Here is a 22,036-nt window from a genome sequence, read left to right on the forward strand (position 1 = left end):
AGATGGAGAGGATGAATTGGGCTCAAAAAGAGTCTACTTTCTGCGAGGAAGGTACAGGACAGAAGACATAGCTTCTAAAACGTTCTATAGGCCAGGTAAAGATAGCAGCTGCTTCCCCTCGACGGAGGACCAATCACTCTCTTGCGAGGGCAACTGAACCGCGGATCAGATCTCTGTTGCCAGAACTCTGTGTGATATTCCAAATAGTCTCCTGCCCCGGCAATACCTCCTAACTAACAAAGACCGTTGTTCCATTGTGCCCTAACGGCCGTCTGGTTTGGGTTTGTGGATCATGTCTGGACCCTTGCAGATCGTTCCGATTTCTTCTCCGGAGCCAAAAATAGACCCTCCTTGATATACTGTGCCGCGGGTCGCCGCAGGGATCTGCATCGCACTACCGTACCTGCGTCGGTTCACGTTCACGCGCGGTTTTTGATCGGTGCAACCGGCGCTTCTTGCATCTAGGGTCTCATCGGTGTGATAGTAGCGTTGCAATCTGGCGAAGGGGTGGTGATCACGAGAACCTAGCTCGTGAGTCATGGTAGCTGAAATAACTCACTTCATTGTCCTGGAAACTGGACTCGGGTTTGGATTCTGAGATTTCCAACAAAGTCTACACTTTCGATTCTCCGTCAAGGAAAACAACTTATACCCTGGATTTGGGAGTATGTTCATAGTGTCTGCACCGACAGGTAGCAGAAGTTTTAGGGGAGGCAACATCAGTTGGTTGCGAGCAATAAAGAAAAGTACCGTTCAAGTAGCGCGAAACTAGAAATGGGCAGAGAATTGTAGTGGGATCAATGGGAGGCACGTCCTATGGCCAACAGCCGGTACAATCGAATGTCACTGTCTGCCACATTGTGCAACCCATTATTGCGGCACCTGTTGAAGGACTTCAACCCTCATGAAACAGATGGTGAGCATGGCTAGTGACCATGGTCAAAACGGGCAAAGTAATCTGCCACCGCGTTGAGGCATCCAATTGCAACTCGAGTGATATGTGGGAATCAGATTTTTGCGGCGTTGCTTTCTGCTCAACAGGTGATGATAATGGTTCACCACGCTCAACGCAGGTTTTGAAAGCAATGGATCCAAGTTGAAACTTGAGTCTGTAGGCCACAAAGTCTCCTAACACCATTTCAACGTTGTTCAAATGTCTTCAACGACAATAACGAGGCAGTGATTCTCGCTACCAACTGCGCAACTGGTTCCTTGGTAGAGACGTAGCCGAAAAGATATAAAAGGGGCCAGATTCCCAGCCCAAAAAAATCAGGACTTCGGTCCTCACAATCCGATGTGTCATGGTTTCCTTCTTGCCTGCGGGTTTGAGAGTCTCCATGGCCACGGCTGTCGCTGCCCCGAGCCCCGCGATGTAATACATGTGCTCCCTCGTTGCCCTGAGCCCCGCGAGTGATAAATGTGCTCCCTCGCTGCCCTGAGCCCCGCGAGTGTAAAAATGTGCTCCCTCGCTGCCCTGAGCCCCGCGAGTGATAAATGTGCTCCCTCGTTGCCCTGAGCCCCGCGAGTGTAAAAATGTGCTTCGCAGGATAGGTCTGCGTCAACAACAATCCTCGCAGGGGGGCGCTGCATTACCAAGTGAACTCCGCAGGGGGACGCTGTGATGACAATTGAGACCCGCAGGAGACCGCTGCGTCAACAAGTTCTCTGCAGGAGACCGCTGCATTACCAAGTTCTCCGCAGACTAGGTCCTGCGTCAACAAAGCGCCTCGCAGGGACATCTGCGAAACCAAGAGTCTCCGCAGGGACATCTGCGACAAAAAGCCCATCTAGCTCGTGCAGGCACCTCTTCGTGGTGCTAGGGACCAGTATTGGAGTATTAAGAGTACTCGAAGAAGCCAAGACCTGCAAACCATCTTGATGACGTATGATGTGTTTTGAATGATGATCATTGGAGGAACAAAATGAGCCCTAGATAGAAGCGATCCAATATCAGAATCGTAATCTCATGTTTCAACCTTCGTCACCGAGTGCCGTATTCCCAACCCTCCTGTCTTCATTTTTTGCGGTCGGCTAGTGTTCCCGCCGCAATAAAATGCATCTGCGTCAGAGCGTAGAGCGAATAGAGACTTGAGTGTTTGGGTGCGTCGCGGATGTGTTGATGAGTGTTGATGAGTGTTGATGACCGTTGATGAACGTTGATGAACGTTGGTGACCGTTGATGAACGTTGGTGACCGCTGATGATAGTATGGAAAGGGGTGTTGATGTGTATTGTGGTACATGGCCAGGCGGTGAAGTTGACTGATCGTCACCAGACTTCGGCAAAGCCCAACCAAGCCCATTACCAATTTCTATGCACACGACTACAGTATTCGCATTTATAACCCTGCTGATTAATGTATGATTTTTATGCATGTTCTATAAGCCCATATCTCGGCCCGACATTTTCCATGGCCCAATCCGGGGGTTGAACTATTCCAAGATGCAATATCAAGATTCAACGGCAAAGACCTGGTAATAAAAAATATGGAAAACAATGGCTATACTATAAACTCGATTGAGCTGGTCCAATGCAAACACTAATATCCCTCGGTGAAGCTATCATGAGGGAAAAAACCCACGATCAGACCTACCAGGTGTAGATGAAGCATTGAATGAGGAGCGCTCGAAATGCGTTTTGTTGCTCAGGTAATTATGGTGATGCGATAGACTGTTCCTCGCGTAGTTTAATTTGCCGCTAGGCGGCTTGCAATTCCTACTCTGCTGTAGAATGCCTACATCCACAACGGTCGCGAGTCAAAGTGGATTCGCAACAAAGACAACCAAGTAATTGAGGGCTTTGCCTCAAGAACATCCAATCGGCCCCTTCTACAAATGGGAGCCGTTGCACGTTTGTTTGTAATCCCCACCAGCAACTACGATTTATATTGCGAGCCTATCTCCCATGTAGCAGCCACACCGCACTCAAATTGGCGACCACTGCTTTTTGGGCGTGGTACCCGAGTCCATGCGACCAAGCATGCTCTACTGCTTAGGGAACACGGTTGCAGCCGGATCGGGGTCTAGCAAGCGCCATCTTGACCAGATCAGGCGAAGACGATTCCGCCAGCATTTACGACGGACTTTGGTGATGCGATCTACTTGGATTGGAGCGCAGACATACCCCTATTCCATCTCCCCTGAACGCAATCACATGAAGACTGATCAGGGGTAGAAACTTCAGCATAGGTCGTAGGAGATACTCAAAGAGGCCGCACAACAGGATAGCTCTTGGTGGTTTTGTTACGGACACCAATGCCACCTCCACAAAGGATCTGCTTGAACAGTGATATACCAGTCCAAAGCGCGGTGTGTCTGACAAATAATCGATGCCCAAGGACAGGCGACGTAGGGGACGTAGAGAGCCCTGCCATTCCCCGGAGAAAACCGCTTGCACGCGATATGTCGGAAAACGATTTCAGTGAGAGATATACGCGCTCGGGTTGACTAATCTGCAGATGCAGTGACATCCAGGGTAATTGGCCTTTGCGTATGTCGCTCGGGCTTTGGTAAAAAAAAAGCGCACGAAGGCATCAAGTCTACCATGATTTGTACCATGACACCACAACATTTATGACAGCGCCCTCGATGGAGCGTCGTATATGTCCGGTTGGTCCTTTGCCGCTCGCTCGTATATGCCGAACAGAAATGCGGTGTAGGATCAGACTGGACAGCAACGCTCGGTGATCGTTGGCTCGTGGCCCTTGAATTAAATCGGCCGTGACTCGGGACCAGATGGCCTCCTTTCTCGGTTCATGGCTGATATGACAATGTTAATCCGTAGGGTCGAAATGACGGATTTGCCTCACCTTCTCCTTGCACACAGACTTGGCGAACCATCTGGCTGTCTGCGAGGGTATGGCTCACCTGCCATCAAGCATGACATAACCACCAGCATTCCTCAGGGCTTTTGGAGTTTCAGGACTGAAAAGACGTGAGATGCCAAGAGGATCACCCGTTGCACGCCAGTAATTCAATCCACAAGGAGGCTGTTCTTTCACAATGTTCGAATGCCGACACACATCAGCACATGACTGATGCACAGAGTCGACTAAGAGAAGAACCGAGGTAGACGATGAAGCTTACACCGACTCATCGTCGATGCCACCAGCGGTCATGAGGAAGGGACAGATAGCCTTCCAATCGCATCGGTATAGGAGAGTTCGAGCAGACAAGATATCTGGCTTCGCATCCGACTCGAGTGGACGGGAAACTGAGGGGGCGCGGCTGTACGATCCGAGTCAGCAAAGCTTACCACTTGGACGAGATCTTATAACTTACCTGTTCATCATGGGTGGTGTTTTTGCAGGTATCAAACCCACCTTCAAAGTGATTCTGCCCGAACAGTGATATGCCAAATGTTGTTCAGAGTGCATCGTCTGACGAATAATCGATGACCAAGGGCAGTTGAAATAGGGGACGTAGAGAAGGCGGGCTGCCTGTGCGCAACCTGTTAGGAAACGACCTCGATGGAAAAAGAACACAAGTGGTCAGCTTCACTAACCTACAGCTTTATGACTTGCAGGGTGAATGATATTTGCACGTGTTGCTCCGGGTTGGATAGAAAAGCGCGCCTAGGCATCAAGTATATACCAAAATCTGTCCAAAGGCACCACAACATTTCTGACAGCCCTTTATGCAGCATCGTGCAAGTTCGATTGGTTCGTTTCCGCTCGTTCGTCCCCACCAGCTCGAATACGTCGAACGACTCAACAGCGCGGAGTAGGATCATGTAGGACAGTATGGATCGGTGATTCGTAGCTCGTGGCTCTATATTTGGCTCGACTACGCCTCGGGATCAAACGTCTCCATTCCCAGTTCGTAGCTGATATGGTCATTGTTCATCCGTAGGCTCGAAACCACGGGACTCATGCCTCATCTCGCCCTTGCATGTAGACTTGGACTAACAACCTGGCCATCTGCGAAGGTATGACTCACTTGCCACGAAGCAAGACAAAAGGACGCTAGTAATTCGATCCACGAGGCTATTATTTCGCGGTGTTCGAATGCCGAGACACGGTGGTATAGGCCCATTGTGGCTTGAGCTTTGTATCGGGGAGACACATCAGAACATGACTGATGCACAGAGTTGACTGAGAGAAGGGCCGAGACGATCTGGACCTTATATTGGCCCATCGTCGATGCGAGTAGTCATATAGAACGGATAAACAGCATGCGATCGAATAGGTGTAGGGAAGCTCGCGCAGACATGGCTTTCGCTCGCTTCACATTCGACTCGAGTGATGGGAATACAAAGGGCGTCCTAATTTAGGATCCAAGTCAATAGAGTTCGCAGGGGACACACTTTGTAAGCTTGAGACGAGACGATCAGTGAGCTTCGTGGTCATAGGAACTTGCCAAACAGATCACTTACAATCAAAGCAACGCACACGATTCATGCCATGTTGTATTCTGGTCCGTCGCAATCTCCCGGCCTTTGCTCTGAAAGAGCTGGGCTGTAGCACAACGCGCATTCTCCCGGGCGGCATAGGGCGTGACATCCTCACCAGGCACAAGCAATCATATAGTCGTGATGGATGAATGTTTCGCAATGCGGACGGCCAGACACTCCGCCTTTCATGAAGGCGGTGAGGGCGAAGACGCGATAGATGCACGCGTCGTAGTGCTGCCCCCTGGTCTTATCTCCGATCCGTCGATAAGGACTACCCAGGATGTTTCACGGGTCCTACAATTCGGCCAGATAATCCACGACTCATATTTTCTGGTGCGCACCATGAACGAAGGCACGGCAAAGGCATGAGGTCTTTACCCTAGTGCATTGTCGTCAAATGTCCTCGGTTCGATTGAATTGCATTGTCTTCAGGATCAGCCGAATTCACACAGATGAGGCTTAGACTCACCTACCTGCGACGCGGAAATTTGCCTATCTCTTGGGAGTAACACACAGTGGCTGTAGACTAGATCAGCTGGTCTGCTACTATGGCGGAGGCATCTGCGCATGGAGACCTTGACCATCTAATCTATGTTGTGATATGAGGCTGGTGCAGATCAGGAACCAAGCCGCACCGTCGGAGTTAGCTCCGAAGTGTCTATACAGACGACCAAGTTGATTTCCAATCAACTTGGCTCATTGTTATATATATAGGCACATGTATCACTCTGAAATAACAAGTCAATATATACCTCTGAATAACAACAGGTTATGAGCCCGAGAGCAAATTTGGGTGCCGTCGCTACTCATCTAAGAATCATTTTATCAATTGTATATCTACCCCGCTTTCACAATCACCACTATGTCTGCTCTGGTCCATGACTCTCCCGACCGAGCCGTCACGGCTATCGAGCCTTTGACAGGAAGCGACAACTTTGCGACCTGGAAACGTCTCATGACCTCCTACCTCAAAGCAAGGCAGGTCTGGGATGTCGTGTCGGGCGACTTTCGGCGTCCCGACTGTCTATTCAAGTACGCCAAACCTATTACGGCGGACATCCACCCCTTGGTGGAGCCCCACCTCAACGGGGCGGTGAGGCAGCGAGCCATTGAAGCGCGCCTCGAAGTGGAGGTCCAGGCATTCGAGCGCCACCGTGAATGGTCGCGCCGCGAAGCCGAGGCCTACCACACCATCTTCCGGTACCTGTCCCCCCACATTAGCATTCATGTCGCGGGACTAGAGACGTCCCGTGATCTCTGGAATGAACTTGAAGAACGGTACCGGCGAATGGAACTCGCCACCTTCTGCGAACTGTTTGCTCAACTTCGCGAGACCACCGGCGAACGATGCGGCAGTGCGCGCGAATTCGTCGATCGTGTACGGTTGCTCGTACATCGATTGAATGCCATCGCGCCCGGATCGATTGGTGATCGGGCACACATCGCGATCTTGCTGACGCAGATCGGACCGGAATACATCCTAGTTGTGGATGCGATCCAGAATGACAAGGATCCGGTCAACCCAATTACGATTGGAAATCGGCTGTCCAATGCCGAGCAGACGGTCCGACGAAAGGAGTCTCCCGTGCCTCCGCAGGGAGTCCCAGGACCGTCCATCAATGTAGTGCAGCGAATCCCCAAGAAATGTGCCTACTGCAAGAAACGCGGCCATGTGGTCGCGGAGTGCTGGAAGAAACAGCGCGAAATTCACCCGCCTAGGGACCATGCCCTGAAGGCTGAACGGAGTGCTTCCGGCTCACCAAGAAACAACATACAAAATATACCGTCAAGCCAGAGAGAAGATCGGCAGGGCCCGCCGACTTCCAAGAGACCGAGGATCAATATCGTGAGGGCGAGGGTGACGACCCTCTTTACCCACGCACCGCAACCCCGGTGGATCCTGGACTCGGCCGCCACCAGCCACATCTGCTGGGACCGGAGCTGCTTCAGCAGTCTGCGGCCCCACCGCGAGATGCTGGACACGGCGGGTGATCCAGTGGAAGCCGAAGGGATTGGTACGGTGAAGCTCACGCTCCGGGGGAAGTTCAACCAACCCCTGGTGTTAAAGAATGTATACTTCGCGCCACGCGTCGGGATGAACCTGATCAGCGTGCCGAAGCTGTTACGAGACCGCTACTCGGTGGTGGCGCACCCACAGAACGTCTTTGTGCAACGCCGAGGACGGACCGTGGGGACCGCCTACCATGCGGAGGAGGATCTATTGATCCTACGGTGCCATGTGAGCCAAAGATCCCGAGAGCGAGTCCAACTGGCGAGGGCGTCGGCGACCTGTGGTCATGCAGATTCCCTGGAACCGCAGGCGGTGGCCATGGACGTCGACGACCCTCAGGAGTCAAGTGACGCAGAATGCGCAACGTCAACCTCTGAACTCGGTGGTGAAGCTGTGATACTCGAAGAAGATGCGTGCAAAGGAGTGGACCAGGCCTCCGAAGCGTTGTGGCACGCTCGGATGGGACATCTGAACCGGGGAGACTTGAGGGTGGTCCTCCGGCAGACCGGCACTCCGTACCGACCGCTAACGCAGGCGCAGCTGCTGGCAACGCCGCAGTGCCCGGCGTGTATGTCGGGTAAGCAGCATCAGAAGAGGAACTCCCGTGCAAGACGGCCACGTCTGCATTCAACGAGAATCTTTGAAATGATCCATTCGGACATCATGGAGATGCCGATCGCCAAAGATGGCTCCAGGTACGTGATCACCTTTACTGACGATTATTCTCGTGGCTCGTGGGCATATGCCATGAGATGGAAGCATGAAGCGCTCCAGAAGTTCCGACTATTTGAGGCCTGGGTGCACCGACAGTTCGGCGCCCAGATCAAGAGGTTCCTCACCGACAATGGGAGAGAATACCTGCCGATCGGAACACACCTCGAGACCCAGGGAGTTGAGTTTGACACCTCGCCGCCATACTGCAAAGGGCAAAATGGTCTGGCCGAACGCACGAATCGCACTATCCGGGAGCGGATCAACACGCTCATAGCCGAGCCAACTAAAGTACCACAAGGTACGAATCACCGATCTATACTGCCCTACCTTATTCTACTCCGCGTTGCTGAGCTTTTTGAAGTATCTGTCGACGTATCCGAGCGAGCGGGAAGGGACCAATCAGTCATACACGACGCTGCATCATGAAGGCTGTCAGAAATATTGCGGTGCCTTTGAACATATGTTTGGTAGATTTGATGCCTCAGCACGCTTTTACTATCCAAACCCGAGCAACATGTGCAAAGACCATTAATGCTGGATATCGCTGCATCTGCAGGTCAGTCAAGCCGAGCGCGTGTATCATTTTCTCACTGAAATCGTCTTCTACCATATTGCGCGCAAGCGGCCCTTCCCGGGAAATGGCAGAGTTCTCTACGTCCCCTTCGTCGACTGTCTTTGAGTATTAAGATATACCTGCCAAACTAACCGCGGCCTGGACGTGGCATATAACTGTTCAAGCAGATCCTCTGTAAAAGTGACATTGATGTCCGTGACACCGCCAAGAGCCATCCTGCTGTGCGGTCTCTTTGAATATCTCCGACAACCTATCCTGAATTTTCCACCCCTAATCAACGCTCATGCCATATTTCCCTTTGGAGAAATGGCTTAGGCGCATGTCTGCTGCGATTACAAGTCAACTCAAGTACCAATTGCAATGATATCTTCTCATGAGAGTTCGTCGTAAATGATGGTGGAGATGTATTTACCAGATGTGGTTTCAGTTTGCGCTTGTTAAACCCCGATCGTGTTTCAACCGTGACTACTCGGAAGTAGAGCATGCTTGATCGCATGAACTCGGGTACTCCGTCCCAAAAATCAGCGTCCGTCGTTTTGAGTGCAATGGTGGATCCAGATACATGGGGGATGGGCTGCCATTACGAATCGTAGTTGCTGACGGAGATTATTCATAATGTTGGGACGGCTCCCACTTGTACAAGGAGTTGATCGGAGTCTCGAGCCAACACTCTCAATAACATGATTGACCTCGAGGCTAAGCTACTCTCGCTTTCGTGAATACCCTAGAATGTAAGAAGCTTATTGGAGGATAGGTTCAAGTGATCTGTGATCGCCGTCACTGCGGAAGGAACAGAGTCTATCGCATCATGATGTTGAATAGAACCAAGGAGTTGTATTTGTGATCGGCACCCCATCATATGCTTCTGCACCTGGTAGGTCTGGTCTTGAGCGTATTGCGTTTTCATAGTTGAACCTTGTTTGAATTTGATCATCGCAATCGAGTTGGAGGCTGTACGCCAACTTCACCGAGTCACCAGCAGGAGTCATCAAATGGGATGGGATATCAAGAATGCAAACTGTTGCATGTATGATATGGGTGACAAATGGGTGACATGGCTAAAAAAACGTTCCCTCTAATCGCCCGGAGATTTCCGGTAACAGTGATGTTTCACCACCCATATCTCACCACAACACTCACCACATCACTCACCACATCACTCACCACATCACTCACCAAACAAGACCCTGTTCGGTCTACGCCTTAATGGAAGATGCCGCATTCTATTGGAGCAAACGTGCTATCGCACCATAAACCACTGAGGCAGAGTAAGGATTGGGAGGACGGCAATCGATTTCGATCCGCCCTGTATTATTGTCTGACTTCCATTTCTTCCTTCCTCCTCTTTGCATCGCATCATTGAGTCTATAGTTACAACAATGAGAATTGTATGAGATTATGAAAATACCAAGTTTGATTAGTTCCTGCCTTCAGATTGTTTCGACAGAAGAAGTAGCTCAATATCAATATAGTAACAGCATTCGTAGTAGGCTCTTTGTCCGGTTTTAAGAGACATTCGTGATAGTTGGAAGTCGGAACACTACCCAAAGATACTTTCATATATCTGTTCAGGTGTCGGTTCAAGGAGAAATATCTTGGTTCTTGACTCAAAGACCCATTTTTCACATCTGTACATATCCCACCTCAGTTGACAAAACTCTGGACTTTGTGCCACCGAGGCTTTGCTCGCAGTAAGCTCATTCACCACATCATCCTCCAAAACGGTCAAAGGGAAGGAATCCTCCGTTTGATTCATGTCATTTACCTGTCGCACAGCTCCAGTCTGAGCAAATTTGAGCTCGTGCAAGTAATTAAGGCCTTGAGTACACCATCTGCTTTCGGTATTCCAGGTATTGAGCAGGAGAAGCTCAATAATATGTGGCGGTCTCAGACATTGCGCGACATCTCGGATGAAATGGAGCCAGTTCGAGTGTTTACTATATTGATCATTCATGTAGTAATTCAGCAAGTCTTCGCCCCCACCTTTCAGCCATTTGGAAGGAGCGTCAATTTCTGAGAAAATTTTGCGTCCAAGGAAGCCCCAAACAAAATCAGTGACTTCCAGGACCTCTAATTTTTCCAAAAGTGTTCTGTCAGGGTTGTTCGTCCAGATATCCCAAACCATACCCAGATGGCGATTGCGTTGGTCAGTTGTTTCGAAATCCGTTACTCTTGTGAGACAAAGCGATTCTACTGCCACCCAGTGGGCAGTGAGCGCTTTGTAGAAACGTTGGTAGACTCGCTGCTTCTGCGCCGTATCAAGTTGACAGACATTCTCTGTGCCGCAAGACGGCATTGGAAGAATCCCTTCATGTGCCACAGCGTCTGCAAATTCTTCGAACTCGTCCGAGGCAGAATATAAGGGTATTGATAGAAAGTAACATAGTTGAATAACACGGTCGTTATAGAGATCATACAGAAGCTTCATGGCATGCCAACGACACACCACCTCCCAGACTTCGAGATCTGACATTCTTATCGTGTGGGTACAAGATCCGGAGTCCGAGCCACTTGGGGAATGTGGAAGGCTACTTCTTGATGAAGGTAGGGAGCTTGGCCCAGGAAACACAATCGTAGAACAATCCTGGGCCTCCCGAAGCTGGTAGAGTCGTAGATCATGTTTGTGGTGGTCGGCGCCGCACTAAGAGCCTCGTCAGTGTTGAGATAGCGCCTGGCATGAGAAAGGAGATCGTACAATAACTGACCTGAAAACACTCAGGCGATGGGCCACTGGATTCAGGACAGCGTATGTTCTCCTGCAGCTGCGTCCTAACCGAAGAATATCGTCAATATCAGAAAGACTTTGGTATATTCGTAGTAGTATCTCGGTGGGTAATTGAAGGAGGTGGCTCATGGTTGACTAGTGATCAATTTTATCTTCCATCGTCCCGCATTTACCTGTCGTTGGTAATTACATAATCAACAACCAAGCGGGGCCACACATTTCGCGTCGTTGCGCACCTCTTCGGCCTGCCACAATCCGTAATGTTTTATACTAAGCCGGGAGTGAGGTTTCATCTAAAAATTGTTGTTTTGGAATCGGGCCGATTTTCCCATATGTCTACAGCCGACTTGAATCCCCCACTGTCTCTATATCTAACCACAGTAAGTGTAAGTAGTTCTGCTGGATCATCCAGCGCTACTTACAGTGGCAGCACCTCCACCCTGGTGCGGCCCCATCAGTACGACGCGCGCTCCATCGCGTCTTCCGCCCTCACCCTCACCGCCTTCACCTAGGGTTCCGAAATGAATAAAGGAATGCGAATATGAATATATGATTTTTTATCCGCGCGAATAAACGCATTAACCATACTTCATATTGTGGGATTTTTCCGCAGTAATACTTTGTTCGGTACAGCGGTTATCGTATAACCGAAATGGGCTTAGTGGTCGATTTCACAATACCATCACTTCATCAGCAACGCTGGGCTATGAATTTCCGTTGCGAATATATGCTGGAAGGTACAACCTGCTTATGTAGAATTGACCAGCTTGATATACCGTAGTGGTTTTTTTTTTTGAGACATGATACCTATTCTCTTGGGTGTTAAATTCCCGAAGTGCATCGCTAAAACCCACAATTCTGGCCTGGTTGTTGTCCCACATGGATGAACCAATAGGAATCGATATACGTGTCGATTACCCTTGAACAACAGAGGTTTCTATGCTGTTAGCATAGTAAAATGGGGCCCACGCAGTGTTCAAAGGGTATCCTTTTTTCAACAGGTTCTACCTGGGTTAGACAAATTCACTTATTTGATTCTCACCAATATCCTCCAGTACAGTAGATCAGGATAACTCCTTCATGCTGCATTAGTCTAGCCTGCTAGTCTAGTTCAGCATGACAGAGCAAGGCCTCGACGCGTTCAGTAAATTCTAAAAACTTTGCTAGCTAATTTCAAAAATTTTCAAAAAGAAATAGAATATTCGAACAAGGTGCTGGTCTCTTCGCCCTCCCGGCGATTCAATGTCACTAGGAGTGACGAAGCAAAAGCGCTAGCAGGTATCGTCGCGTCATTTCCCGCCCAATGTATGAGCTTTTACTCGTGATTCGCTCAACTAATTGCTGTGCAGATTCGTTTCGAAGTAAAATGTTATTTTTTTGCCCCTGACTGCCATATCACCGCGTGTAGCGTTCCCATTTCGCCACCAGATAACTACGACTGTTGAAGATACGAGTTTCGCAAGAAACAGCAAAATCGGCTATCAAAGCGGTTATTCCTCTCATTAGCAAATTGTTGGTGTTGAACTTCCTTTATTTACGCCTGCTGCTTACCGTTTTCTGATTCTTGATCGTTACCTTCGATGGTGGTTACGGGCATATATTAGAATTGGTCTCATATTGACATAAAACATCTTTGATCTGAGCTACTTTGACAGCCCGAGGCTTGCCACGGACCTCTGCATACTATGCAAGCCTACTTGCTAATACTGTTGCGAACTGGACACTGCTGGTTATCAACATACGCGAAGTCCTTCTGTTTCCAGGATGACAACCCGTGTGTCTGCGACAAGCTGGAAAGTGTACATTACCTGACACTGGACTATCTGCAATTGAGAGAATTACGACGGAAATTCTGAAGAAAAATTAGCGCGCGTTCAACAGCCTGTCAACCCTTTTGGGAGGACCAGCAGAAGGGGGACAAGATACAATTGACAGTGCCTCACGGAATAATATAGTAGAAGCCATCTTGCGCTTCGCCGAAGCACAACAACGGTTTCAAACCCATGCGCCATGAGGGTAGCATGAAAGCAACAACGACCTTACTAGGCTCACCCCCTATTTATTCTGCACTTTCCATAGTATATAAAATCACACTCTCAAGTACTCAATTGGCTATGCCCGTACTAGTCCGTACTGTAACGACCACGTTCCGACATAAATCACCACCCACTAGATTTGGTACGAATTAGTATTTTGGTCTTGTTAGTAAATTGTCAGTGGTTGATTGCCACTGGAGCCTGTTTCGGAGAAGATCCACACGAGAAGCTTACTAGGAAACAAGCCCCTGAGTCTGAGTATATGTAACAGGTGGACGGATGAACGTAGAGGAGAACAGCTATTTAGTGATAAATCATTGCTACGTACAAGACCCTACCGTTTCATCGATCGTCGACATAAATCAATTTCCTGAGGGGCTAGGTTGATTGAAATCATTCACCTGTCCTCCCATCCATACTGTATCATACGAGCAGTCTGAAAAGAAGACAAAAGGGGGTTTCCTGTATCCACTGGATGCGTTAATCCTACTAGTCATGGCATGACAGGGTGACCTGATTGGTCAATGAAGTAGCCGGCCCAAGCAAGAATATATCTATTTCATTCGGTTTCGCTCCCGCTCTCGTTTTAGGCCCCAGTATGGCTTGGAGACTAGAGCGGGAAATCTCAAAAGAGCGTGCAGCAGCAGCGATCGTGGTAAAATTGACCAATTTGAAAAGCTTAAATAGCGAAAAGCCAGTAGAACCTGTTGCTCAAGCAATTTTCAAGCCTTTTTTTGCATGGTTTTGGGGGGATGATGCTTGATTGAAAACATGAGGTTGCTAGGGGATTGAACTTTGAGGTGGGGTGTCCGCTTACTTGGAAATCACGTTAGCTATTTAGGGAAGACAGCTGTGGTATTTTGTATATAGCGAATGGTGCATCGATGAGCGGTAGACATAGTGAGAAAATGTTGCCCCGGGGCGTCGACCACTATTTCTACAACTTGCGATTACATGGCAATCATACCTTACGGAAGCATGGATCATATTTGGACCTCCTAGCGCTGCGGTCTGACATATGGCTTGGTGGCAAGCGCAAGCTTAATGAAGATTGATAGCTCACATGCAAGGGCCAGTCAGGATTTGGTCGGGATTTGAAGAAACCGGATGGAATATTACCCCCCTACGTCATATTATTCTTTTTCAGATGGTCTTATCTCCAGGATCTAGCTGAATCCAATGTAAACTTCAGACCAAAGTGGTGTTATTTACATGTTTTCAGGACATGATATGCTACCAGATTTTTATTGAGATCTGGTTTGTACGCCGCACCTTTGGAGCAGGAAGTAAACTAACATGCATTCCGTAGCGCTCCACTTAGCGTGTAGTTGCTAGTCTATTAGCATCTGTTCATCCCTAATGCGGTATGAACTATGTTTTTGACTAGCGCATAGATGATCATCGATCGGTCTTTCAGCTTGAGCTGACCACAATCAAGATGGTGTGGGTCCATTTGTAAAAGTTATGTTTCGTGCCTTTGTCCGTGTTATATAGATACATAGATCTCTGTCTTTACTATCGCATTTTCTTTTTGGAAATAAACAACGGCTCCAAATAACGAAGACTGGCCCGGCTATGATATAGGACAATTCATAAGGTGAGGACCTAGGCCTTATTAGCCGTGCAATTCTCGGCTTCTTTTCCCTGATTACCTGAAACAGGGAAGCTGCTCAAGACGACAGGAAAAGAAACGATGTCAGCAAAAAGCCCCTCTTTTTTCGTGACGGGAGTATCACACTCTCACAAGAACCCCCACCTATCATTCGGCAAGGATCGCCCTTCACCGTTTCCATATTGGTATTGTCCAGGAACCCCCAGAGCCTCACAAAAGAACAGCCGCACGCGTTTGCTGCCAATGTATCCCTTATAGGCCGAGAAGCTTCAGCCCCCACACTTGGGCTTAGAGGCAATTTGACTTCGGATGTACAGTTTCATTCGGGTCAACAAATGGGATTCGCAGCGTTCAACGACCTAGCCGTACACCGTGCAGGGCAGTACCAACTCCGCGTCTTACTTGGAGCATTCACAAATACTGGGATGGTTATCGAGGGACGTATCGATTCTGGTACTTTCCAAGTCAGTAAGTCCAGAAACAGTATTGCCTGTGCGACTTTGTAAACTGAACCCGGAGAGTCTACTGACATATGTAAAAGCGGATTGAAGTCTTCTGTAAAGGTGCTCGATGATTTTACGACGAACTTGTGACCAAAAGCCGCCCGAGCTTATGGTACTCTGTCTGTATGCCACAACATCCCCCGAGCGCAACAATTTCAGAGGCAATTTTACAGTTTAGGGGTCATGATGTATGAGCGGCCAGCGCATCCCCCGAAGGAATCATTGAGAGCTGGTCACCACGAGGAAGCTGGATGGCAGGCCCTCTTCTACACGCTACTGTTGAATATAATTTTCACTGTCTTTGGCTTGTCCCGCTGTACTGTTTTCAATACATTACCCGAGGCCAGATGGCAGGTCTAATTGCATCGGCGTGTTTCACCACTAAAGCTTAAAAACCATGAAGGCCACTCAGCTCAGCCACATGGGTCTCGAGCTAATTGAGGATTTTCATATGAATCGATACACAACCGCACTGTTCAGCATATTGGGGCCCCTAACTCAACTCACTTGGGATCTGGTTACCTGTCCAGGGAAAAATTAGTTTCCTATGACTGACAACGTGCCAAAAAGAAAAGACGGAAGCTATCAACCGAGCTAGAGTATGCGGCAGCTGCTTTGCAATGGCGGCCTCATTTACGGTTTGTGCCCATGATATGTTCATGTTAACGAGCGCATGTTAAGACATTAGTTGCAGGCTCATGAATTAATAAACTTGCCAGTAGTTCCTTTCGATGCGCATAGGGATTTCCATTTACATAGCCATTTGATGACCAATCGCCACTTGTATGTGACCAGCGTCCAGTTGACATTGTAACCGCTATATTAGCCAGATATAGGAAGAGAACCCGGTGTATTTGGTTAAGATTAGGCATGCCTTTGACTGGAGGTTCGCCTTTCAGTAGGCGAGTTACCCTCACATGATTCTAAGACGAATACCGTCACGGCTGATTCGGGTCTCGGCGTTCTAGTTTATCTTGCCTTACCAATATTAGAACCTACTAGTTTAAAAGTGATGCCTATTGATTCACCTTAATTAAGATGCTGACATTTAGAACCAGAATGACCGCCAAACGGCCGAGTTTTAGTGACCAGCAGTTATGAGCCGATTGGCAGAACGGCCCAAATGTTTCAGATCTTGTAGAGGTACAGCACAAGCCATTGCATTGCTACGAGTGAAGCGGATTGGAATGATCGAGGCAATTCGACTTTTGAAAATTCCATTGCTTCATCATTCCAGTCCCGATTTGTCTGGTACATATATGTACTTTCTGACTCCTCTAATCTCTATTGCATTGGTGAAGATCAAGTTGCAGCTGGCTTTTACATACTTGTTTTGCTCGTTGAGTGGACTCATCACCCTCAGGAAAGAGTTCAACCTATCTTCGCACCTGAAAGGTCTTTACTCATGACCGGAAGACCTGAAGCTTAGCAGGTTAATTGGTACATACCAAATCCTCGTTGCAAAACACTATATTTGCTCGTTCCTTTTCAAAACCCAGTTCTCCTATTGAACGATAGCCAACAAAATAATAAGAACGAGTAGCCTCTCAGCCATACAGCGACTCGTGATCGACAGCAGCACACGTTCGGCACTTCCCTTCTGGCTGTGTGGGTGGGAATGTAAACTCGGACACATCGTTTGTTTTCATCTCTTCCCTCGCAATGATATCTTCGTACCTGCTCTGTAGCAATTGCGTGGCGAGATGCATCGCGGCCCACTCCCTGGAGGAGATGGCATCGGAGACCAACATGCGGTCGGATAGCGTTTGTAGATATTTAATTGTATCGCTAAATAGTTTCCTACTAACTGTAATTGCTGTAAGCGTTAGGGGTCTTTTCCGATGCATTTCGGTCGCAGTTGTGAGTGGCCCTGAATTTGAGATGCGAAGGACAAATGTCGACATTGCTTTCGTGGGAGGGTTGAGGAGCCGGCAACTCTCCTTCTCGCGTTCAGTGGGAGGGGATCTTGATTTCAGTCTTTATGGCGCTTGGAGACATCCTATAATTCCTCGAGCTGCCAACAGAATTAGCTACTCTGTAGCTACAGATCCAGCGGGCTGAGCAACAGACGGCTGCAAAACTTGGCTTGTGCAGCCGCAATTCCTATTGACAAATTGCCAAAAGCTCGGTGGAAGTTTTCAGCTGATGGATATCTTGAGGATGGGTTCTATAATAACGATACAAGTTTGCAATTTTAGTCGACTGTGTTCTTCTGTATCTGGGGTATTGAACCTTCGGGTTACCTGTGGCAGCTTGTGATCCGTGATGATTGCTTGGTTTTGCTAGTGGTGGTGCTGTACTGGCAAGCTATTAGAGCAAGAGAAAGGCATAGCAACTCCCTCCATCGGAAAATCATAAGCTTTTGAATATTTGATGTCCACCATGAAATTTGTATCCAATATCAAGTTTTTGAGGGTTACCAATACCGGTGCCGGCTACCAGGAGCACTGCAGATGTTGATTTATTGCCTCAATCACGGTACGCAGACCAATGCGACGATCGAATCAACGATGTTTCAGTCCACTTGCGGTATCCACGTGGTGCCCAAGCGCATTCCTCATATCAACTTAGGAGAAACCTGGCTGCCAGATTAAAGGTGGTCATGAATAGAAACATGCGGAAAAGAGCTATAATTCTGATGTCTCGGGGGTTGTTATTGCGTCATAATTCAGCCGCGACAAAAGCCTCAGTAACAAGGACAACCGGTGGAGTCTAAATTCAGCTTCCGGGAGCACTGGGGCGTTTGCGTTTTGGCCTCGTCCACAATAGCTTGGTATTATCGTGCTACTATATTCGGTGAGTATCCTCAGATGACGATATTTGACAATGTACGGGTAGTGAATGGTGTCAGAAAGTTGATGTCAACGTTTACATCAACGTTGAACATAGAAACCATTGAACACCAAACAGCATGTGGGGTTTTCGTCCATAGGACCATCCACTTGAGCTATGTTAATTACCTAATTACTAGCAGGACTTCGTTCGATTTCCCGGTTCAAAATTGATTCTTAATCGGCCGCGTTGGTTCACCGAACAGTGATGGCTGCCTTATGGTTGGAAGCAGATCCTGAGCTTGCTGGCAACAAATACAGAAAGCTAAACAGAAACAGGGGAAGATTGAATGTGCCTTCCTACGGAAACTTGTCAATCAACAGCAAATAATATTTCCCTCAAGGTAAAAATACCAAGGCAAAATCTGCCTGTATCGGAACTTTTTCTGGGATCACTATTTGGCTTGAAATATGATATGCACATTTCATCACCCATATTGGAGATGATGATAACATACTGGCCCCATTTCACAGGACGGTCAATCCTAGGAATACACGAGGTCATTCTTAGAGCTTCTTTACACCAAGGATCGGACACGGGTTCCGTGGCCCTGGATCTCAAAGATAGAAATAGGGCTTCTACTTGAAACTTTCTTATCGTGAAAAGCGCATAGTACATATAAATTCACGGCGCCCTGAGATATCCACGTTCTTCATCTTTTTGCCTCATTGCTTACTTCCTCACATATAGCCCTGAACAGAACCAAACTCACTTTCCTGTTATCGACTCAACTGTTTTTACGGACACAAAATGCCTCTTAATACTACCAGGGCTGTGATTCGAATGCGTGTTGCCATCCTTTTCCTTGCCATCACTTGGCTGGCCCTGGCCGGTCTCAGCTTGGCCACTGTACGATTTGCGATCGTTCTGCGAGACGGCGCAAAATCTGACCCCGTCAGCTCGAGTGACTCTATTTTAAACATCACATTTCAAAGCCTCATGGAGAAGGTTGTCGTGAGCGTGATGGTTGTGGCGTCGGTCTCAGCCCTGTTTTCCACCTTTGGGTTTGTCCTTGTGATCTATCCGAAGTGGCCACAAGAGGACTGCACCGCTCGATTCTACTACATTCGCAATGAAATCGTTGTGAGCTTCATCGTTCCCTCCTTAGGGGTATGTGACCAGCCACGTCCACGGCTTTCAGACATCCTTTGAATTTTTTGACAGTGCGAGCCACTTTCCATACTACAAGGTTATTCATTATGGAGCCGTTGCTCAGGCCGATTTCGGTGTTTTAGGGGTCATTATGTCTCTCCTGCGTCTTGCCTTACGTAGATTACGCGATACTGGTTGACTACGGGTACCGAGCTACAAAACAGTTAGAGGCGGTTCGAGCTGCTTCCTAGAGTAGGGCTGTGAAGAACAAGTCGGCGGGGACTATGAATTAAAACAATCACAGAACTTGATGATGGAGGTGGAGTCCAAAAACATTAGAGAGGTGCGATGAGTAGGGTCATGGACTTTATACAGTTGATAAGATAATCTACCAATTTAGTTTCCTGATTGGAACCAAAGCATGCTCATCGATTGATTTGACTAGCCAGTCAATCGTAGCCAATATGTGAGCAGTATGCCGAGTGGCTTGATGTAGCAGATTGGTGATGGTTGACGACCTGCTCTGCGCAAATATCCACCAACCTTGGTGGCCGTCAAGGTTTCATAAGCCGACCCGAAAATAATGCGAGCTGCCCAGGGATCACATAGCCCCAGGAACTCGTACGTAACCTCTAGACACTCCAGTTACACCCTCACAAAATCGGTCACGCCCCTGTTGACAGATCTATCAGCCCTGGGAATATACATCTTCGCCCTAGGAGCTCTCTTGCTCCCAGGGGCTTTAGTGCAGCTTCTGGGAGCCACGTAGCCCCCAGGAAGACCAACATAGCTTCTGGGGTCTAATACTTTCACCTCGGGGAACCAAAGTCACGTTCCTGTTGACAGTTTCAACAATTCTCGAAACCTCAAGTGCGGTTCCTGGGGCTATGGCTTAGCCTTTCCGGGAGTAGCGAATTACGCAGATTTGTGCGCAGGTCCGGTGGAGGTGTCTTGTGAGGGCTTTCCGCGACCTCAGAAGGCAGAATGTTGATTTTAGGATCCAGAAGTAGGGTCCCAGGAGCGCGACAGCTCCCAGATCCAGCCAATGTGTACCCAAAACCAGTTCGCCTTCATTCAGGATCGTATAGTGGAGATCCCAGGGTAAGAACTCAGATTCCTGGAAACAGGAAATGGCCCCAGGAGCTAAAGAGGAGTTCCCAAAGATTAAACAGCTCCTAGGATCGCTTTTTGCCTTTCCAGGATTAATGTGTTAACTCCCAGAGTCAGATTACCAATGATTGTTGAGACTCGCTTGCCGACCCGCGAGCTGTGTTTTCTGTCAGCATAGTCCAGAACTCGCTATCAGCATTACCCTAGCCGCCGCCGTTAAGTATGATGTACAAACAACTTTTATCTACTGGTTCTCGGTTCCGAGGTAAGACATACTTATCTCAGATGAGGAAAACTTTCAGTAGAATTTCCAGGCTCATCAATATATAGCACTTGCAAATGTGAATCGGTGGCGAAGTGCTCTGTGGAGTTATAGACCGGGCCGGCCATGTACCATTCTCAGGCGGTCTTCAATTTGGTGACGGGGACTCATTAGTTACATCGTGGGGCTGGGTTCAGCGATATGCATGTGAAGTTCGGTGGCGAAAACCGTGATATCCAAGCGTTGTAAATCATAGAAGCATGGGAGTCTTTACTTTCCCTCTTTAGATGATCTAGGTGATTCGAATCCACACTGTATGATTAGTTTTCCTAATACCATTTCGGATAAAACTATAGTTGTACATATGCTATCATACGATCGGAGCAAGTCCTCAACACCATCTTCGGTGACGAGCATTGTGTGCTCAAACTGAGCAGACAAAGATCCATCCTGGGTGGTACTGGTCCAGTCGTCAGGCCAAGTACGGTCACGGTGTGTACCAATGTTAATCATAGGCTCAATTGTGAAGCACATTCCAGGCTTCGCAGTGCCGACGGCCTTGTTCTTGGCGTAGTCGAGCCCCAAACCCAAGGAATTCACTTTTTCCAAGGCCCCAGACTCGAAAAATGTCAAGCCCACGTATACATGATATCAGACTAATCTAGTTCTTAAGCTAATAGCCTATCATTTACCCCCGGAGGCAGTGATGGGACGGCGCCAGTCAAGGCATCAATTGGAGGGCGGACAACCGAGCAGTGACCGAGCGTGTCGCAGCACAAAATATTGACACGAATCATGTTTGATCTAAAAGACGCCTATTCCTAGCTCATTCATGTCATTATGTTAGAGGGCTAGTACAGTTTTTGTCATCCTGGTTGTTTCAGAGCCCCAGGGAGCACAAAACAGACTGGACTAAGCGCAATCAGGCTATTCTAAAGCTTCCGGACTACGCCATATAGCGAAATACTCTAGCTCTTCGTTTGCCTGAAATGGAATACATGGTTTGGTCAAGTGGTAAATCCAGACAATGATTAGTTTGCTAGCGATAGATGCGGCCCTGGCCATGACCCCATCTAGACATCGCCAAAACTCGTCGAAGAAGAAAAAGGCCAAACTATATCCGTCAACCCAGACTTGATGTGGCCCTTGAGACCGCAGTATGGCCAACAAGGCCT

The 22,036-nt window shown here is 48.4% G+C and overlaps 1 protein-coding gene across 1 annotated transcript; it reads right to left on the minus strand.

Moving 5' to 3' along the window:
- Positions 1 to 10,229: 10,229 nt before the first annotated feature.
- On the minus strand, positions 10,230 to 11,162 carry N7506_001848 (uncharacterized protein; the record flags this gene model as incomplete). The annotated part of the gene is made up of 1 exon (XM_056951144.1): positions 10,230 to 11,162. The coding sequence occupies one exon, from the start codon at positions 11,160 to 11,162 to the stop codon at positions 10,230 to 10,232; it is 933 nt and encodes a 310-aa protein (XP_056817059.1).
- Between the last annotated feature and the right edge of the window lie 10,874 nt (positions 11,163 to 22,036).

The sequence above is a fragment of the Penicillium brevicompactum genome (assembly GCF_028827555.1).
Source record: "Penicillium brevicompactum strain IBT 35665 chromosome Unknown utg000001l_segment0_segment0, whole genome shotgun sequence".
Lineage (NCBI taxonomy): Eukaryota > Fungi > Ascomycota > Eurotiomycetes > Eurotiales > Aspergillaceae > Penicillium > Penicillium brevicompactum.